Raw genomic sequence first — 19234 nt, forward strand, 5'->3', positions numbered from 1 at the left:
ACGATCAGGCGCGACAGGGCCCAAGTTATCCTTGTGGCTCCGGACTGGGCACGAAGATACTGGTATCCCGAGCTACTCAGCATGTCAGTCGATCCCCCGATTCGTCTGCCTCTTCGGGAGGACCTTCTGTCGCAGCAGCAGGTGACTGTTCTCCACCCAAACCTGTCCAGTCTCCACCTACAAGCTTGGAGATTGAGCGGCGGCAGTTGAGGCCATTTGACTTGCCTCCTGAAGTCTTTTATGTCATTCTGGCAGCCAGGCGTCCCTCCACAAAGTCTGTATACGCCTGCAGGTGGAACAGATTTGTGGCATGGTGCACAGCAAAGGCTGTGGATCCACTCTCTGCACCCCTTTCTGAGGTTCTCCTCTTCCTTCTTTCTCTTGCTCAGCAGGGCTCTGCTCTGGGCACTATCAAGGGGTACCTTTCTGCCCTTTCCGCTTTCTTAAGGCTACCTGATCAGCCTTCCTTGTTCAAGTCTCCAATTGTAAATAGGTTTTTGAAGGGCATCACACACATGTTCCCTCCTGTTCCTTTCGTGATGCTCCAGTGGGACTTGAACCTTGTTCTTACTTACCTAATGTGTGCTCCCTTTGAGCCGCTCCATAACTGTCCTCTCCGTCTTCTTACTCTGAAGACTGCTTTCCTGGTTGCCATCACCTCTGCCAGGAGAGTGAGTGAGCTTCAGGCTCTTTCTTCCACACCTCCTTTCCTCTCTGTCCATCCGGACAAGGTTGTGTTGCGGACAAGACCCTCCTTCCTGCCCAAGGTTGTCACGGCCTTCCACATTGGGCAGTCCATTACCTTGCCCACCTTCTTTCCGCCTCCGCATCCTTCGAAAGAGGAAGAGAGGCTCCACCGTCTGGACCCAAAACGTGCGCTCTCTTACTATCTGGATCGCACACGCCAGTTCCGGGTGGATGACCAACTCTTTGTTGGTTACGTGGGCGCTAAGAAGGGAAAGGCGGTGCACAAGCGGACCATCTCTCGGTGGATCATCTTGTGTATCCAGGCATGTTACTCCTTGGCTAAAAAGGAGCCCCCTGTTGGATTGAGGGCTCATTCCACTCTGGCCACGTCGACTACAACTGCCCTGGGCCGGGGAGTGCCCTTGCAGGACATTTGCCAGGTAGCTACGTGGGCCTAGCTGCACACGTTTGCAAGACACTATTGCCTGGACAGCCAAGTCCGGAGGGATGGCTTCTTTGGCCGTTCCGTCCTCCAGGACTTTCTGGTGTGATTATTGGTTCGCAGACCCACCACCGGGGTTGGTATTGCTGGGGTATCTATTCTAAGGTAAGGAATCTATCACTAACGTGTCTCTTTCAGATGCACACGTTACTACTTGTGTAACGATATAGCTGTAAGACATTAGTTAGTGATAGATTACTTACCGACCCACCCATCCTCCCCGTTCTGCGAACCATCATGGCTCTGTGTATCTGGCGCGAAAAGCTGTGTATCAGAACTGACGTCAGCGAGCATGGGCGGCGTCTAAGTACTCCGTCATTCCGGCGCTGCCGAGGACGGACGCGGAGCCGCGGACGACGCCTGCCGGCGCGCTGGGGTATTGCTACGCAAATTTTTCCGGATCCAGTCTGACGCCTGGGGATATTCTAAGGTAAGGAATCTATCACTAACTAATGTCTCTTACAGATATATCGTTACACAAGTAGTAACTTGTGCGACAGCTCGGGCCCTCAGTCTGCCCTAAAGAGCCAGGTTTTTACCATTCCATTTTCCTGAAGAGGGTGTCTTTCTATGGTGCGGAAATTACTCGGCAGGGAGTTCCACAGTTCAAGCTTAAAAGATTTGGGGGGGGGGGGGTTCCCCTCATTTGGAAAGGATGAAACTAAAGACAGATGCATTTGCTTTGGCCTTTGTAGTTGGGATTAATTCTAGAGATGTTTATGCAGTCACTGTGCCCATGCCTTGTTAGTCTTTACTGTTGATGTGGATAATGGAGGCCTCAAGTGGTTTACTGCATCACTTACTAATTCTGCACCTTCTAAACCCTAGGGCATTTTAGTTTTCAAAGTATCCGGTTTTGTTTTATGCAGTGTTTCAAGCACAGGAATAGACTTAGTTCAGGTCTGCAAAATGTGATTTCAATTTGTGTGATTTTAACTGAATCTTAGCAAATAGTGTCTGATTTTCTGTTTTTCATTTGATAGATCACTCCATCACGAATTTGAGAAAAGCATGAAGATACCTCTACTATAGAAGTAATCTAATAACATGTCATTTGAGAGAACCTCAAATAGCAAGCAGTGTCTTTACTAGTCTTCTCTTCAGCTTTTACCAAAGGAAATTTCCATAGAATGAGTTTTTTTGACAGCCGACACACAACAATCACATTTTCAGTCTGCAAAACAAATCCAACTTTTCACTTGATTTGAACAAAGCTGAAACGGTATTACGTGAGAATGTTTATCAGTGTCAGAAGAATAAGAAGATGGCAGTTTTTGCAAGTATTTGCCACGTGTTTCATCTTGTGTTTCATGTTATTGATTGGACAGCAGGATAGTTCAGTTGTAAGCCATATGAAGTCCTACTCTTACAGATACCTCATAAACAGCTACAGCTTTGTAAATGAGAGCCTTAGTGTTACCAGGAACACACCCCATGGTGTTCCGAACTACAAATATTTGATTAACCATGAGTCTAAATGCGATGAACAAGATGTCTTGCTCTTGCTGTTCGTAAAGACCTCACCTGAGAACAGTCTCCGAAGGGATTTAATACGGAAGACATGGGGTAATGAAGACTACTTGCGTTCTCAGTATAATGCCAATATTAAAATTGTTTTTGCTTTGGGCGTGCCAAAGGATTCCCAGACAAGATTTCCAGTGCAGAAAGGACTCCTAGCTGAAGACCGTAAATACAAGGATCTCATTCAGCAAGACTTCATGGATACTTTTCATAACCTTACTCTGAAACTATTGTTGCAGTTCAGGTGGGTGAACTCCTACTGTCCTCATGCAAAGTTTATAATGTCTGCAGATGATGACATATTTGTGCACACGCCCAATCTAGTTTCCTATCTCCAAAGTATGGATCAAATTAATGTTCAGGATTTCTGGATTGGGAGAGTGCACCGTGGATCACCTCCTGTGCGGAACAAAGACAGCAAGTATTATGTCTCATATGAGATGTACCAGTGGGCTTCTTATCCAGATTACACGGCTGGTGCTGCATATGTGATCTCTAGTGATGTAGCCGCTAAAGTGTTTGAAGCTTCACAGACACTAAATGCTAGTCTTTACATTGATGATGTATTTATGGGACTCTGTGCTAATAAAATTGGAGTTGTACCTCAGTATCACTTATTTTTTTCGGGTGAAGGGAAGGCACCGCATCATCCATGCATTTATAACCGAATGATGACCTCCCATGGACATGTTGAAGACCTTTATCAGCTTTGGAGACGGGCAACTGACCCCAACGTGAAGACTCTTGTGTCTGGATTTTGGGGTGACATGTACTGTAAAATAGTGAATATAATGCTCCTTTGCAAACTGTACTATCAAGACACATACCCATGTTCTGCTGCATGGTCCTAGTACTCCTGTATCTGCTGTGATACTTACTGAGCCAATAACCAGGATCATTTCTGGAGAGTGGGAGAATGTGTTCTCGCCCCATCAACGGGTGGGGTATGATCACGAAGACCGTGTAGGCTGTGGACTTTCATAATGTGCTCTTGCCATGTTGCTCCTATTTCTACACCATAGCCTGAACTGCAGTTAAGATTTCTTCAGTGTACTAGTGGCTTTAAAGGGTGATGATCATGCTGTTCCATCAGTCACATCGGGCAATGCCTACTCATTGCAATTTCAAAGATAACTGAAAATGTAATGGAAATATAGAAGTAGATCTGCTTCTGTCTTTTGTACACACCAAACCAATCTGTGTATTTGCCTTTGAAAAGCTCTAAAAGCACATGCTTTCTGAAATTTGTCACTGTAATTCAAGCCCATTTCTGTCAATGGGGTTACACATGGATAATCTGACCATTTCTGTTCATGAGCAGTTCAATGTACCAGTTAAAAGCAGTAACTTAATTTTGTATCCATGAGAATTAATGCTCCAGGAAATACTTGTAGTAAAATCTTACGCTGTGATGGCCCTTATTCCCCAACGGCCTAGGTACTAAATGCTAACCAGGTCTTCAATGGAAAGTGTGACCCTCTTTGTACCTAAATGTTTCTGCTACCAGTCTTCTCCAGTCCTTAAATCAATGTGTAGGAACTTTCACTGTGGAGCAGAACCGGAAAACAGTTTGAGAGTTAATTTAACGTTATGCACAGTTACTCACCCATGTCCTGGACATCTGGCCCTGTCCCCTCCTGCATGCGAGTTGTATATTACCTGAGAACACACTCTCCTGCTAATGTGTGTGGTTTAGAATTCGCTTGAATGAAGATTAGAAATAGTTTTTGGTTACATGTTGTCACTTCATGGCACTGTGTCCTATATAGAAAATTATCTCCTTTCCTTTAATGGTAGCTTATTGGTGCTTTTCACTACAGCCTCTCTTCCAGCTAAAGCTAGTTTGTTGTAGAGACCTTACTTGGGAACCGTCATACAGTCACGCTTCTTGGCATCGTCTTACAAAATTGCTGAGCCACTTCAACAGAAGAATAGAGTCCTGTTTAACTGGTTGCAGAGTGCTCCAACTCGCCCACCGGTGAACAGATTCGGAAAAACCGTCTCTGACTGGAGACCGTATTTGATATGTGGCCTTTAATGCAAGTAAAAGGGGTGCATACCCAGTTCATACATTTTCTCCACTCACGAGGTGGGTTGGGGTATATATTTTTCTAGTCCTTCTGTTTCATAAAGTTGTAGTAATCCTGGGTATGTAAACACTTATTTGAAATCTCTACTGATAAGAATCACTAAAACAACTTGTTCAGTAGATGCAGTAAATCATAGGATTCTGTGCAGAGCCAGGTACAGGTGCATGCTAATTGTACCGGTCTGCTATTGAGGCATACAAGAATGACCCCCCCAATGTGTGTGTGTGTATATATGTGTATGTATGTATGTATGTATGTATATATGTATATATATGTGTATATATATATATATATATATATATATATATGTATATATATATATGTGTGTGTATGTATATATACATACATACATACACAGACAAATGTCATTCTAATTTACATTGTCTTCCAGATACTAATGTTAGTCTGTACAAATTACTAGTTTTCTTGAGCCGTTTAAGCTTGCCACCGAGGGTTGAGGAGCAAGGGACCTGCCAGCCTTTTGTGGCTTCTGCATCCCAGTTTTCATTGTCATACTTCCCTTATTTGGAAAATCTGATTTAGGTCCTGTGTAATTTCGTCTAAAAACCTCTCACTGAGGTCTGATTAAATTTTTTTTATATGTTGTACACTCTAGTTTAGCTTAGAGGAGACTAAGCTTTAGTGTGTGTCCTGGCATACATGTAACATTTGCAGGTGATGCTGCTGCTGCCAAGCTGGGGTCTAAAATGTGGGTTCTGGAGGTTTCTTGAATTTACATCGGTAGCCAACTACTAGGTATTTATTCTCCAAAAGGAATGTCACTCAATACACAGTGGCTATGGGTAGCCTTTGACATTTTAACACCTATTCTAAAAAAAAGTCCTTTTCAGAACTGTTGTGTGGGCAATGCCACTTTAATTCTGTCAGCATGACTCCTTGGATTTCTCTTCAAAGGATGTTGCGTAGTTTTGGTTGTCATTTCATGGCACCGGTTTGCTCAGACTAACTTGTGTAAATGCTGTCTCCTCTTTCCATTAGCTGTTAATCTTTGCACGCAATGGAGGATAAGGTAGATCTGTGTAAGGCACATGCCTTTTTTATTAGGACTTTGGTACTCCCTAACATTTTCAGTTGATCTAGTCCCAGCATCCACTAACCATTGTTCACAAAAGGAAAATTCGGTAATCAACACTAATGCTGGGACGTGACAGGGGTGGGCACACGGTTGCATGTGTGTGATATTCACAATGTACATTTTAAAGAGCTGTACATAGCTTGAAAAGTGACCACTTTTCAAAGTGGTGTACAATTCAGGAGGGTGGCATGAGGATTTTCGGTATTGTCAGAAAAAGAGCCTAGGACTCCGGCACTCCCAGTAATGACTTTTGTTTTATTGATGGTCTGTTACTAACCTTTTGAACTGCTGTTGCTCTGATCTTTGTATTTAATGCAAGTAACATACTCTTTCAGAATATGGAAAAAGTTATGAATAAATGTACGATATTTAAATGAAACCTAAAGTACCAATGAGAATGTTTAAACTACTTTAGTGTCCGTGTATAATGCTAAGAACACCAGCTGTGCCCAATAGAGGATAGACTGAGGGGTATTCTGTTAAGTTAATGGGAAACTATCCTGAATTGTATAATGTCTAACAGACCAAATCAGCCGGAGTCTAGATTTCCTCTGTTTTGAAAACCGTTGACAGTCCTAAGGCCTACACAGTACCCGAGCCATAGGTGCGGTACACCACACTTGTGTTAGTCCATATAGTGGAACCATGATGTAGAACATGGGTTCCTGGGAAAGCCTTTATCCAATTCTTCAACTTGGGGGTCTTGATAAACTACAAGAAATGCTCCCAGTAGTACAAAAAGTATGAGTTTCCATACTAGTTGTACATGAATACAAAATTCAAATTGTGTTTACAATACACGTATGAACATGCAGTATTATAACAAATGCAGTTTTTGCCAAATCTCGTACAAAAACAGTAATAAGCTAGCTCACAGAACTATTAAAAACCAGACTTGAGCTTGTGCTGAAATGTTTAAAGATGTGATTTTATAAAGTGTTTTGGATCCTGATTGTTTATGTGAAAATGTATAGTGTGTATTTAGTCTATGGCTTAATGTGATGTAATTTCTTGATATTAGACTGTTACTTGAATGAACGAGAGTGATTGCAAACATTGCACCCACCCCTTTCCGGGAAGTGAACAGTGGTGGAGACTTTCATTTGAAAGAGCCAAGTGTGTAATCCCTAACCCACACTTTCACTGCCCATGGTTGCACCCATACCCAACATTCAAATACGATTGACTAGATTCATCATAAAAACCTAGTTCTAAATGTAAAGCATTCGCTTACCTTTTCAGAGCATGCCTTTATTTGGGATCAAAGAGCCCGTTCTATAATTATCTCAACCATATTTCCTTGCAAAATTGAAAGTAATGACTTAGGAGTGTGCCTAAGAATGACAACCCTGTTCCTTGTTCTTTTCATTCATGTAGTAGCTTGTACCGGACCAAAGAAGCAGAGTACAAGATTGTAATAACTTTAAGATCAAGAAATTACAACCAAGTTATGTTTTCTCATTTACATTTCTGGCAAAAAAAGTAGCTTCATCAGGTGAATATAGTATTGTACAAAAATATTATGGGTCTGTGAGCTGGAGCATTAGGATCGAGAGGAATGTTAAAATCTAGTTGTGCTCTCCCATGTCCGAATATGCATGGGAAGTAACTTGTGGCCCATCTTTTAGTACCCTCATGAGCACAATGTTCTTTGACGTATACTCTTCTTGTATTATTTCTATTAAAAGTATGTCTGATCTGTATCACTAATAAAGTAATATAGTAAATCTGGTTCAGAGTTTAGACATTTACACAAGATTGGTCAACCCAAAGAAATCCAAGTTATTTAGCTTGTTTCTACATAGTGTACCCTGTATGTGCTGTTCCAAAAACATTTTATACTTCATATGTTAAGCTCATTCTAAATTTCAAAATGATGTAACATTGGGAACAAATTTGCACCAGTAATCTGATCTGAACTTTCTCTGGATGGGTATGCATAAGATTATATTCTTGGCAAACCTGTTTTAAGAGGGTTTTTTTTGGTTTGATTTTTATAACCCTGTTGGCTATTTTGTTTAACTTAAAATGGTTCACGTGCTTGGCTCTATAAAATGAGTATTCGTGAATATTACATGTGAAATTTTGAAAAACCGGTTCCATCATTGTAGTGTTTTATTTAGTCTGCTCTAAAGATTGTCCTTTTGGACCTGCATTTTAACATCTAAGCCTTCCTTGCCATCTCATATTTAGCACACTTCACTGCGAGATTTAAACGGCTGGTTCGTTGAAGTCCGTCAGATTGTGGTTGTGAACTGGAGCTCAAAAGTGCTGTAGCTGTGTAGTTATCTAATGTCTAATTTATTACTGAAGTATGTGTGTGTGGTAAGGTGCAAAATACAAATGTGAAATAGAAGTGAAATTACTCTGCATTTTAGTGACTTCAAGCAGTGTACAATATTGAATTCATAACTGGTTCGAAGAGGAGGACATTCACGTTGACTGTCCAATAGGCAATACGTTTGGAAAGATCTCTTACCCTTTATTTAATTGTAGTTGTTGTCACTCGCTCAGAGTGACTTCGCTTGAAACATTTACTTTACAGCAGGTCTGTTGTATTTATTTGCTTGAAAGTAAACTTAGTTTTTCGTTGTTGTCCTGTGTAATTAACATTGAACCTCTGAGTAAATGGACATTTTTTTATGTTTTATTTCTGAAGGTATGACGGCAGGCCTATAAGAAGCCGGATTCTTTGGTAAATGATTTAAATACTCGCTCAATGAGCGGGCTGTGCTCAAGATGTCCTCTGTATTGTAAACTCCAGGGTCGCAGTTCAGGCACCGTATATGATTAACTTTTTTCCTAGTGCCTGGCGTGCCCATTGTGATAGTACAAAGGTGTTTGATGTAAATAGACCATTTGAAAATGTTCATATTCTTTGCCACTTTAGATTTTTATTAGAAAAACAAAATGGCACGAACAGTTGCATTTCAAATAAAATTATTTTAATAAACCGTTTCTGCTCAATTGGCTGTCGGGTCTTTACTTTATTTCTTCTTCACCTGATGAGCAGTTAATGTATCTAGAATTGCATGCCATCAAATAAGTCTTATTGATTGCGCCCATTTTAAACTTTTTGTCCGTAATCCTGAGTACTTACTTCAAGGACCATGAAAGTGAAATTAAAATACCTTTGCAGGGGGTGCGGGAGACTCATCCCAACATTCCAGAATTATCCTTGCACGGTCCAACCACTGACTTCCACGAAGCGCTTATTTACTACTGTAACTCCACATATACTGAAGTTGTGCAGAGGAACGAAGGAAATGGTTCTTTATTAAAACGTACCTTTTATACCCATTCGTCTCAAAAGTGTCTGGAGGAACGGCCCCCGTACTGACGTGTTTGTAGGTTTAGTCTGACTCTACCATTGCTGTCAGAGCCTGCCCGGTTCCCAGTGTGCACTACACACGTGCAAGTAATCCATAGCCCCACATGTAGGTAGCAGAAATTAAATGGATTTTCCTCTCGATCAGGCGCTGGCCTTGAGCATATGCGGGAATTCCTAAATTCACTTTTGTTTGATATATTTCGATTAGACTCCAGGTATAATCATGGGACCCAAAAATATATATATATATATATATATATATATATATATATATATATATATATATATATATATATATATATATATATTTCGTTCAATGTGCCCCAAGCTCTTGCACTTTAGCACCCTTAGGCAAACGTAAATGTGCTAGTCAACTCTGACATTTGTTTGCCCTGGAGGGAAAAATAAACTCTGTATTGTCATTTAATATTTACAATGCAAGTGTAGCACAAACGCGTGAGACCCCATACTGAAGTACTTACAGGATTTTACCCTTTTGAAATAAATGTTCAAAGCTAGCTGCAGCAGAGCAAACCTGATTAAACTGACAAGATTCAGTCACAAAATCTATGGTGATAGATTGGTCTTTGCTCTGTGCACACTGTTCTAGATCTCGGTAAGCCATGCCCTAAGAAATCAACCAGGTTTGGGTGTATCCAAAACAAAAGCTTCGCAGAACAGCAGTATCTTAAACATTCATCTGTCCTCTGAAACAACTGAGCCCACACACCCAAAATGAGTCCGTGTCCCTGTAGTGCAGTTTATCCTCTGTAGATTACTTGAAAAAAGACCCACTGGCTAGAGAGAGCGTGGGTGTTGGGGGCAAGAGAACTTGGAGTAAGTTGATCATCTATGGCTAGCTAATTGTACAAGCTGAATCCAAACTCTTACAGTCCACATACAGCACAGCACTTTGGCATAGCTCACCTCGGAGTACAGCAGCAAAGCTTCATTAGCATAAAAGGATATTTTTGTGGACCATAGTGTTGAAGAAAGTATGCAAAAGATTGTCATATTAAACATCAGTAATTCAGAGAAGCCTAATTCCTAAGAACAGTTGTCTGCTCAAACGGGTAAGAAGGCTAAATAGCTGTACCACTACAGAGCTCCTTCCCAAATATCTAGACTCCAGAAAGGGATGAGGACCAATTCAACTTTTTGGAGAACAAATCCTTTCCAGCACTTTAGATTCATGGATATGATCCTTCATCAAATCCCCTGATGCATGTTTGCAACCCATTTAGTATTCTCCACTTTTTTAAAGAGCTAACCAATGTATGGAATGTACTCTCCACTGGACATGATAACCTCTGGTTCCCTTGGTGGACTACCACGGTTCTTATACGATCTGTCTGCCTGGGAGAGATCTGTGACTTCAAAGGAACATGTTGAACCTCCTCTGAAGACACTAAAAGTTTGCTGAGCAGTGCCACGTTTCATGCAGCTGCTTGGCAAACTTTTTTTGTTTTATAAAAAACACTCCCAAAGTATGAGTTTGTTTTTGTGAAACAAAATATTAATGACCCTGACACCCTGGGAGGTTTTCCCAGGGTTTTGGTAGTCTGTTTGTGGCAACTGTATTTTCTTTGCAGTCATAAACCGAAAAATCAGACGGTCTGTTGCATTTACACAGCCAGCCCAAAGTCAGTCAGTAAGTTTTCTGCTGTATGAGCCAGCAGACCCACTGCTGGCAAAAACCACGATCCGCCTCTAATTCTAGAGCAGCAGGGCCAACGGTTTGGTGGACAGGGACTGTTGCCAAAATTACCAACTACAGTCTGTTTAATGTTATGAGTTTATATAACCAAGATTTAATTAAATTAATTGCTTCTAAAAGTCAGTACCGCACACAGCTGCCACCATGTACTACAAGTTAAACCAACAATTTTGATTTTTGAAGATCAGATTTGATTTCCTAGCTATCCTGGGATAACCTTTCAGAGTGGTGACTGGAAAATACATTTGCACATTTCTTAGCTTTTCAGAATTTTGGTAGATCACATTTGGTATACATCAATTCAAGGGTGTGCAAAGGAATAAGACTGAAATCTTGGAAATCAATTGTTGAACAAGATTTTGGGTGACGCATTTGCTCCAAGTTGCAAAGGATAAATTGGAAGTCTGAGGAGACCTAGAGATATAAAAATATGATCATCTGCCATGTGTATTTAAGAGAGACCAAGCAGTAACATTCTGCTTCAGATGCAGGGATGCAATAGGCGATTTGAACATTTCAATATAATAGTAGTGTTCTTTGCAGTAATTTGCATAAACTGTGGGGTCTGACATTTTGACAGGAGTGGAGCATTTGACCATGAAGCCTAGCCTGGGCTGTGAAACTGAGCTTCTTCTCCCCTGATGCCGCTTTTATTGTGGTAGCGTTGCTTTTAGCCAGTAAGCTCCCTTCCACTCCCCTTCAGACAAGAAGAATTCGGGACGGCAGTTAAGTCCTAGTCACTATCATGTTGATTCTAAGCCGGTCTATGCAATGCTATGTTTTTCTGTAAAGCGCTCTGATACCCTAATTGGTCTAATTCGCACTCTATAAAACACAAATTAATTAATAAATAAATGTCATTAACCGGGACAGTCAACATTGAAGTAGAAATTGAAACCAATTAACGAAATTGAACTGGGAATATTGTACAGATCCTTCTTCACAAGACATCTTGGGAAGCTAGCAGTTTCCTCAAAATTTGAGGACTTCCTGGATGGTTCTTGCACTCAGGATTAGTCCTCGAACGTAAAGTAAATGCACATGAGCTTCAGTTCCTCTGGAGTGTTCAGGGAATAAAATGGTGATCACTAAACCTATGCAGCGAAACTGGTTATGCATTTAACATTCCTCCCATTGAAACCTCAATCTTCTATGTTTTTCTGGACTTCCTCCAAATCCTTGTTGATGGCTTCATATCAAACTGAGCAACAGGAGTACCTTTGTTCTCCAGGACTGGTTAAGTACAGCTGTTCAGATTTGCAAGAAGTGAATGGAAGTGATTCTGCTAGTCTGACAAAGGAGGTATCGCAGTAGAGGTTAAGTGAAGAATCCATAGTTCTGGAGCAATGGCATCGAGTTGAAGAACTGCTTCCTTTTTAATAATTGGGAAGAGGGAAACCAGTAGTTGGCTCCATTTTCGTTTCGGACCTGGAAACCTGCTATTTAACCACCTGAGAGCGAGGTATTTGAAAGGTGGTACAGAGGGGCAGTTGAGGACAAACTTTAGTGACCAGCAGAGTAGGATTGGGAAGGCGGGCATTTGGCCATTGGCTGATGGTCTGGCGCCGAAATGTGACGCCTGTGGGCCTTTTTTTAAAATGTATTTATTTAAAGCCCCCTCATCTGGCCCAGAAAGCTTTGATATCTTCTCCAGCCAGGCCGTAGGATTATTGTAAGGCAGGCTCACTGGCAGGGAGGGGGCTTGCGTCACTAGGTCTGCTGTCGCAGACTTCAGCTTAGCCCCTGTGGGGCTCCAAAAGCTGTGTTCCTTTCCCCATACCGGGCAGTCAAACCGGGGCGGGGACAGGAAGAGTAAAGCAGCCTCGCTGGGGGGGTTTAGTGTCAGGTGATATGGCCATTGGGCCATTTTCACTTCAGCCCCATTGTGCACCCGAAGGCTGGGCCAGAAGCTTTCTTTGCTTCCTTTCCCCTCTGGCAGGCCATAGCCCTAAGGATATAGTGGTCTAGGGAGTGGGTGACTGGAAAGCAACCTCCCTGGGGACCAGGTGTTGTTCTGGCTGTAGGGTCATTCTTGCCTCGCCCTCTTTGGGTTTCACCCAGCCCAAAAGCACTCTTTCCCCTGTCCCATCACATCACATTCGGGCCTTGGTGGACAGGGAGGGAGAGCGTATGCAGGGGCATTGCTGGAGGCCAGCTGTTGTCACCTGAGCCCCGGTGTCTCTGGAAGGAGTAAAAGGTGGCGGGGGATGGAGGGGACGCCAGTGTGTATGCTTAGGTCTAGCTGAAGGCTATCTTGACCAGAACTGCCAACTTGGGAACTATGTTGGAATCCTGGCATTAGCTTAACATCCTGTGATTCTGGACAAATCACTTAATATCCTGAGGCAAAAAAATGTAAAACAAATGTGATCTCCGGTAACCCAACTGGTGCTTATGTGAATAGATCCAATGCCCTTGCGACCAGTTCACACTATATGAAACTACAAAAAGCATTAGAAAAAAAGAACTGCCCATAGTTCATGTTTCAAAATTCTGCAAGAGCATGATAATTAAAGACAAATTTTTATATATTATAAAATGCTTATTCCTTTTTAACATGGCTTTTCTGCCTTAGTTAATTTGACAATCAGTCATGGATCATTAAGGCATCTTTAGAAATCAATATAAAGTGCATTTGCCTTACGTTTATTGTTTAAAATACATACTGATTAGGAGAAAAAAGTCTGGATTTGGGTGATTTTAGTAATTTTCATACAGGCCAGGATAGTAAAATACCCATAAGATCAGGTATTGTGGCCCTTGGACCATTAGATTTCACCTTGCACGCCAGGGCAAAACCCAATGCTTCTAGTTTTTACCCACGTTACTGGCTCTGTGCTATAAAATGTTAAAATTGCCAAACGTTTCTATAAGGACTCCTCAATTGGTGTTTCATGAAAGGGCACAATCCAGGAATGTTGAATTTATTATTATTATTTTATTTTTTTAGCAGTGCCTGGGCCTAATTGTGATCCCAATCAAACCCTGGTGAGCAGGACCTTAGACAAATAAAAACACATGGAAGCTGGTGAAGGGTGCAAACCCAAATGATGCTGATTAGAAGGCAGTAGGCCAATACAGGTGGACGCTGACCTCATGAGCGAGAACGAATGACTGATCTAGAACAATCTGATAAGAGATGCAGAAAAACTGAGTCAGGCAGCCTCTCCACCCTAAGAAGCATCACAAGACAGAAACAAAATTGAAGCAGAGGATCAAATGGGGGTGGGGTTGTTCAGAAGTGTGAACTTCCGTGGTATACAAGGAACGCCTCATAACAACAAACCAAGCTTTTAGAATGTTGACATTGGTTTTGTATCATGATTGTGTGAGGTATAACCACCACAGCAAAATAAAGCCGTACTCTATAAAGAGAAGGATGTAAACTCCGTATTTTATGTTTGCAAGACTGTACAGTGGGACTGGTTAGATTGGATTTACCACTAAGAATAAGACCCTTACTGATTTCTCCACACTCCTAGGGAGGTAAGCACAGATTAAGAAAGACCCAAAGTCATGAGTCACTGGCAGCTCTTTTCTAGATAGCTAAATAAAAAAAAGTGAATGCGATGAAAGAAAACCATGTTGACAACCAGAAAGATCTAAATTTTAAAAAAAACTGTCAGCATGGAATTCTGAAACCGAGCTCAGTTTAGGATTGAGAGTAGAGCTAAATGGCAGAGCAACAGGGGAAATGGGCTTGTCTGAACAACATTGTTTATTTGGATAGCATTTAATTTGTCAGAGCAAGATGCAGAGGGAACAACTACGTATGTTTACATTTACCAGTGTTGCCTTCGATCGGCTTACTCTGTACTGTTTTGTAAAAACTTCTTCTAATATAAACTTTTGAAATAAAAAAAATAAAATAAGAGGATGCTTGGCACTATGCTATAAAAAGACTTGGCAGGGAAAATTCAGAGAATACATTGTGACATGGAATCAATGCAGTTACGAAAAGTAAACTTAGATGGATTTGTTTATTTGTAAGTTAGTCAGCCCAGAAACAATTTGTGGATAGTGCTCGGTAGAAGGGTATCTATTCATTTTTTTCATTTCTGTTTATACATAGCGAAATGTAGCATTTGTCTCAAGAATAGCAGAAATACAATGACTCTGCCAACAATTAACAATTTCGTTTCAAATATCCCATTTTCTAGGTTCACCTTTTGCATCTGAATAATTCATACTGATTTGCAAAGGAACAACGTAAGCTTTTCTAGTTATGGAAGATTGCAGACCGTTCTAGCAGAAAAGCCAGGATTAAAAAGGATCCAAATATCCTAGTGCCTAGTGGGCGGAGTGGAAAAGATCAGAATACAGTCTTAATGTAGGTGTATCGTAGTTCATATTGCAAATTTCTTTTAAAACATTTAGCCACTTTCACCACTTTCTTTCGAATCTAGACATGTGTCCTTCCGTCTCATGTCCTTCAATGGTTGAAAAATGCTTCACAATACATTACCTTGCAACTCTTTTTCTCACTCCCATCAAAAGCACACCTTCTCTTAATTTTCTGCTTCAACATAATTTCCTTCACACTGGTTGGACTGATGCTCTTTTTAGGTCAAGCATTCGAGACCTATTGTAACTTCTTATGTTGGGTTCAAGCCATCCCCCCAGCTTTTAATTTGTTTGTTGCAGTGTCCTTCAAAAATGCTTGCTTGCGAGTGGTCAGTCCTGCCTCTTTGTCCCTCCTTTCTCTCTTCCGTTCCTCCCATGCAGCAAGGACTAAGTACTGTCTCATCACACTACAGTTCTTGATCTGTTCTCTGGGGAACTACTTTATTTCTTTTTTTCCTGCTATGTTTCTATTTGCCTGTGTGTAGTTCCTGCACCATAGCTAATTACATTTGAATACAGTTTTCCTCCCTCCCACCGCCTCTTAATTCCACAGTTGTACTGGGGGTACATCTTTCGCCATGCCTCCCGCTTTGTTTATATTGTTTAGGTTTTTAGCAATTTTTAAAGTCGATCGTCATTTGGGCTATTTCTAGTAGGGTGTCAGTTTGGTTTTGGGCTTTTTTAAAGGAGAATTGGGTTTGGTAATTGCAACACCTATATTCTCATCAACAAAAGGCCTGATTCGGTACAGTAATACTAGATTATGTAATTGCATTACCAAAACTGACAATACTGGCATTCCTGCAAATTAGTGTCAAACTGGGAATAGCATATGCACGGTTTTCTACATTTCGAATGGCAGAGTTAGCGTCCTCTTTTAGCATGTTCTGGCTGTAGGATTGATTCTTGAGGTACACAAAGCACAAAAGTCTCGCTGTGCAGTAATGGCTTACCTCCTCCTGGTGACTGCTCAATCTATGTTTTATGGAAGGTATCGGTGTGAATATTACACATTTTACTTTCATATTAAAAAGTACTTTAACTGGAATTGTTTTAAACATTCAGCTGCACATGGCGAGACTGGTCCATGTCTGTGCATGGACAGATATACATTGTTTATTTACTATTAAATGAGGCTTGAAACACATCGTGCTCCTAGCCTTTCTTTCAGCCCTACGCCTGCCCTCCGCAAAGCCTCGAAGCCATGTGCTGTCCCTGTGTTTTTTTTTTTCCCCTTCCTGTTTCCGAGTGAGGCCAGGCACAGGCAATCTTGTGCTGTGTTCCCCCCCTCCCTCCCCCATTCCGCCATAGACCTAATGCTATTGGAACGCTTATCTGAAAGAAACACCTAGTGATAGATTCCTTACCTTAGAATTACCCCCAGGCGTCAGACTGGATCCGGAAAGTTCATCAGCAGTGCTCCTGTGCGTCGGTAGGCTTTGTTGTGCGGATCCGCGTGCGTCGTTGGTGCCGGGATGATGTCGCTGGATCTACATAGATGCACCCACGTGCGCTGACGTCTGTTTTCTTTTTCCGCGCCAGCAAGCGCAGATCCGGGAAGAGCTAGTACCCCTAGTCACTTTTTGACTGAGTTTTTCGAGGCCTTTTGTCTCATCTTTTCGAGTCGATCGACTCCTGGTGTTGTAGCAATGCCTGGCTTCAAGGACTGTGGCGACTGTCTCCGCAAGATGTTGGTGACGGACCCACACCGCATGTCTCTACTGCCTGGGGCGCGACCACAACCCCAAGTCGTGCCCTGACTGCCGGGCCATGGTGCCGAAGACTTTGCGGTAGTGGTCCCGAAAGTTGCTGGAAGTCCGGCAGTCTGCTCCGTGCCGCTGAAGGTCCTGGTCCCGCGGGAGGTCAAGGGACCGGTCACCATCATTCTCCTGGATCTAAGTCTTCGCACTTGGGGTCAGGTAAGTCAAAGCATTCCAAAAAGAAGTTGTCACTCTTCGACTTCCCGGCAAGTGACACGGCTGAGGGTGGTGCCATCCCTGCAGCTCCGGCAGAGCCTGGGACGTCGCTGCCTGTCTACCCACCTTTTCCGGGATCGTCGGAGACGCCTGCTCAGGTGCAAGAGTTTCTTGCTGCCATGGCCCGACTCTTTGGGCGATATGGCCCACTGGTGCGCCTACGGGCCCGCGGGCCTGACTGGGGGTCCTGTCCTTCCATCACCGGCAGCTCTGGCGGCTCCGGCCCTGATGCCGCAGGACCCTCTGGGATCGAACCCCGGTCGACGCCGGTTGACCTAATTACACCTCCACCGGCGCCATCCTCCCCAGCACCATCACCACCACCAACGTTGCCCACTCCTCAAGATGTTGTCCCTAGGTTCAGCCCCGACCCGGACATGGTGCCGAATTGGCGCCTTCCGACACAGATGGGGCCCTTTCAGATGGGACCCTTTTTGCCCTATGTCCCTCCTCCTTATTTTCAGACTGTTCCACAGACTTCGGAGGAAGGGGAGGACTGGGAGGGGTCTGAGGACCCTCTAGCACATGAGTGTGCTTATGACCCAGACTGTGTAGAGGATTTGGGGGAAGCCAGTGGTCTCGACACCTCACCGGACAATGGCATGCTGTCTCCCACTACGGAGGAGGGAGCCAGTTACGCAGTGGTGTTGTGTAGGGCGGCCAAGGCCCTCCACCTCGTACTTCCTACAGTGGCATTCAGGACTAACCTCCTGACAGAAGTGCTCCAGTCGGCAGCAACCTTCTTGGAGCCCTTGCTGCCCTTTAATGAAGCACTGTCTGACATTCTTTTGGGCACCTAGTATAGGCCCCACATAGGGGCTCCTGTGGAAAGGAACGTGGCCCATCGCCTGGCTCCGGGCAACCCCCTCTTCCCCTACCAACACCCCACCCCTGAGAGCTTGGTTGTCCAAGCCTCTACTTCCCAGAGCACGTTCCCTTCCGCCCCTCCAGATAGGGAATCCAAGAAGCTGTTTTCATCTGCCAGCTTAGGGCTGCGATCGGTGAACACTGCATGCCTCTTGTGCCGTTATTCCCACTCTGTGGGACACGGTTGCCCAGGTGCTGCCTAACTGCCCAGAGGAGGCCCAGGCAGTCCTCTCCCAGGCTATTGCTGCTGGGAGAGACCGAGCGAAGTTCACCATACGTTGTGGACTGGACACCGCCGACTCGCTGGGCAGTTCGATTTCCACGACTGTGGGGCTTAGGTGCCACGCCTGGCTGAGGACAACTTGCTTCTTAGGGGATGTCCAGAACACTCTGCTGGGCATGCCCTTTGATGGCATTCGCCTCTTTGGCAATAAAGCAGACAGTGCGTTTGAGCGATTTAAAGACTCCCGGGCTACGGCCAAGTCCTTGGGCATGTCAGCCACTCTGCCACCTCTGCCTTATGCTTTTCGCTCCTTTTGCGGCCACGGAAGGGGTGCCCCACCACGTTCGCAGGGCCACATGCTCCCCTTTGGCATTACCAGCACCCCTCTGGTGTTCACGAAGGTGATGTCCGCAGCTCATCTGTGCAGATCCGGGGTTTCAGTCTTGCCCTATCTCGACAACTGGTTGTTGAAGGCGGGCTCGCCCCAGACGGTCATCTCCCACCTTCAGACTACGGCCGATCTCCTGCATTTGCTGGGGTTTTCCATCAACGCGCCGAAGTCGCACCTGATTCCCTCACAGAAGCTCTGCTTCATCGGAGCAGTTCTGGACTCTGGGCAGTTTCGGGTTTATCCCTCCAAACAGCGAGTCCGGGATATTCAGGCTATGATTCCTATCTTTCAGCCTCTATCTCTGGTTTCTGTCAGGATGACCCTCCGGCTACTAGGCTTGATGGCCACCAGCATCCTGCTAGTGGATCATGCCAGATGGCATATGCAGGCTCGGCAGTGGGACCTGAAGTTCCAATGGTCACTGAAGTTGCAGTGGGCACAGCATTGGGGCAACTTGTCTGATCACGTCCAGATCTTGGAGAGCACTGC

The 19234-nt window shown here is 43.6% G+C and overlaps 2 protein-coding genes across 10 annotated transcripts in view; one reads left to right on the plus strand and one right to left on the minus strand.

Moving 5' to 3' along the window:
• B3GNT5 (UDP-GlcNAc:betaGal beta-1,3-N-acetylglucosaminyltransferase 5) overlaps positions 1-8863 on the plus strand; it is an 818869-nt gene extending 810006 nt beyond the window's left edge. For all 6 annotated transcript variants that reach the window (XM_078665991.1, XM_078665990.1, XM_078665992.1 and 3 more), the window contains one exon: positions 2173-8863. In XM_078665991.1, coding sequence (XP_078522117.1) covers positions 2425-3561 — 1137 coding nt within the window. In that variant the 5' untranslated portion in view covers positions 2173-2424 and the 3' untranslated portion in view covers positions 3562-8863. The remainder of the gene's footprint in view (positions 1-2172) is intronic.
• The window catches only part of MCF2L2 (MCF.2 cell line derived transforming sequence-like 2), a 2082183-nt gene that overhangs the window by 1016108 nt on the left and 1046841 nt on the right, over positions 1-19234 (minus strand). The window lies entirely within an intron of this gene.

This window comes from Lissotriton helveticus, chromosome 11, assembly GCF_964261635.1.
Source record: "Lissotriton helveticus chromosome 11, aLisHel1.1, whole genome shotgun sequence".
Lineage (NCBI taxonomy): Eukaryota > Metazoa > Chordata > Amphibia > Caudata > Salamandridae > Lissotriton > Lissotriton helveticus.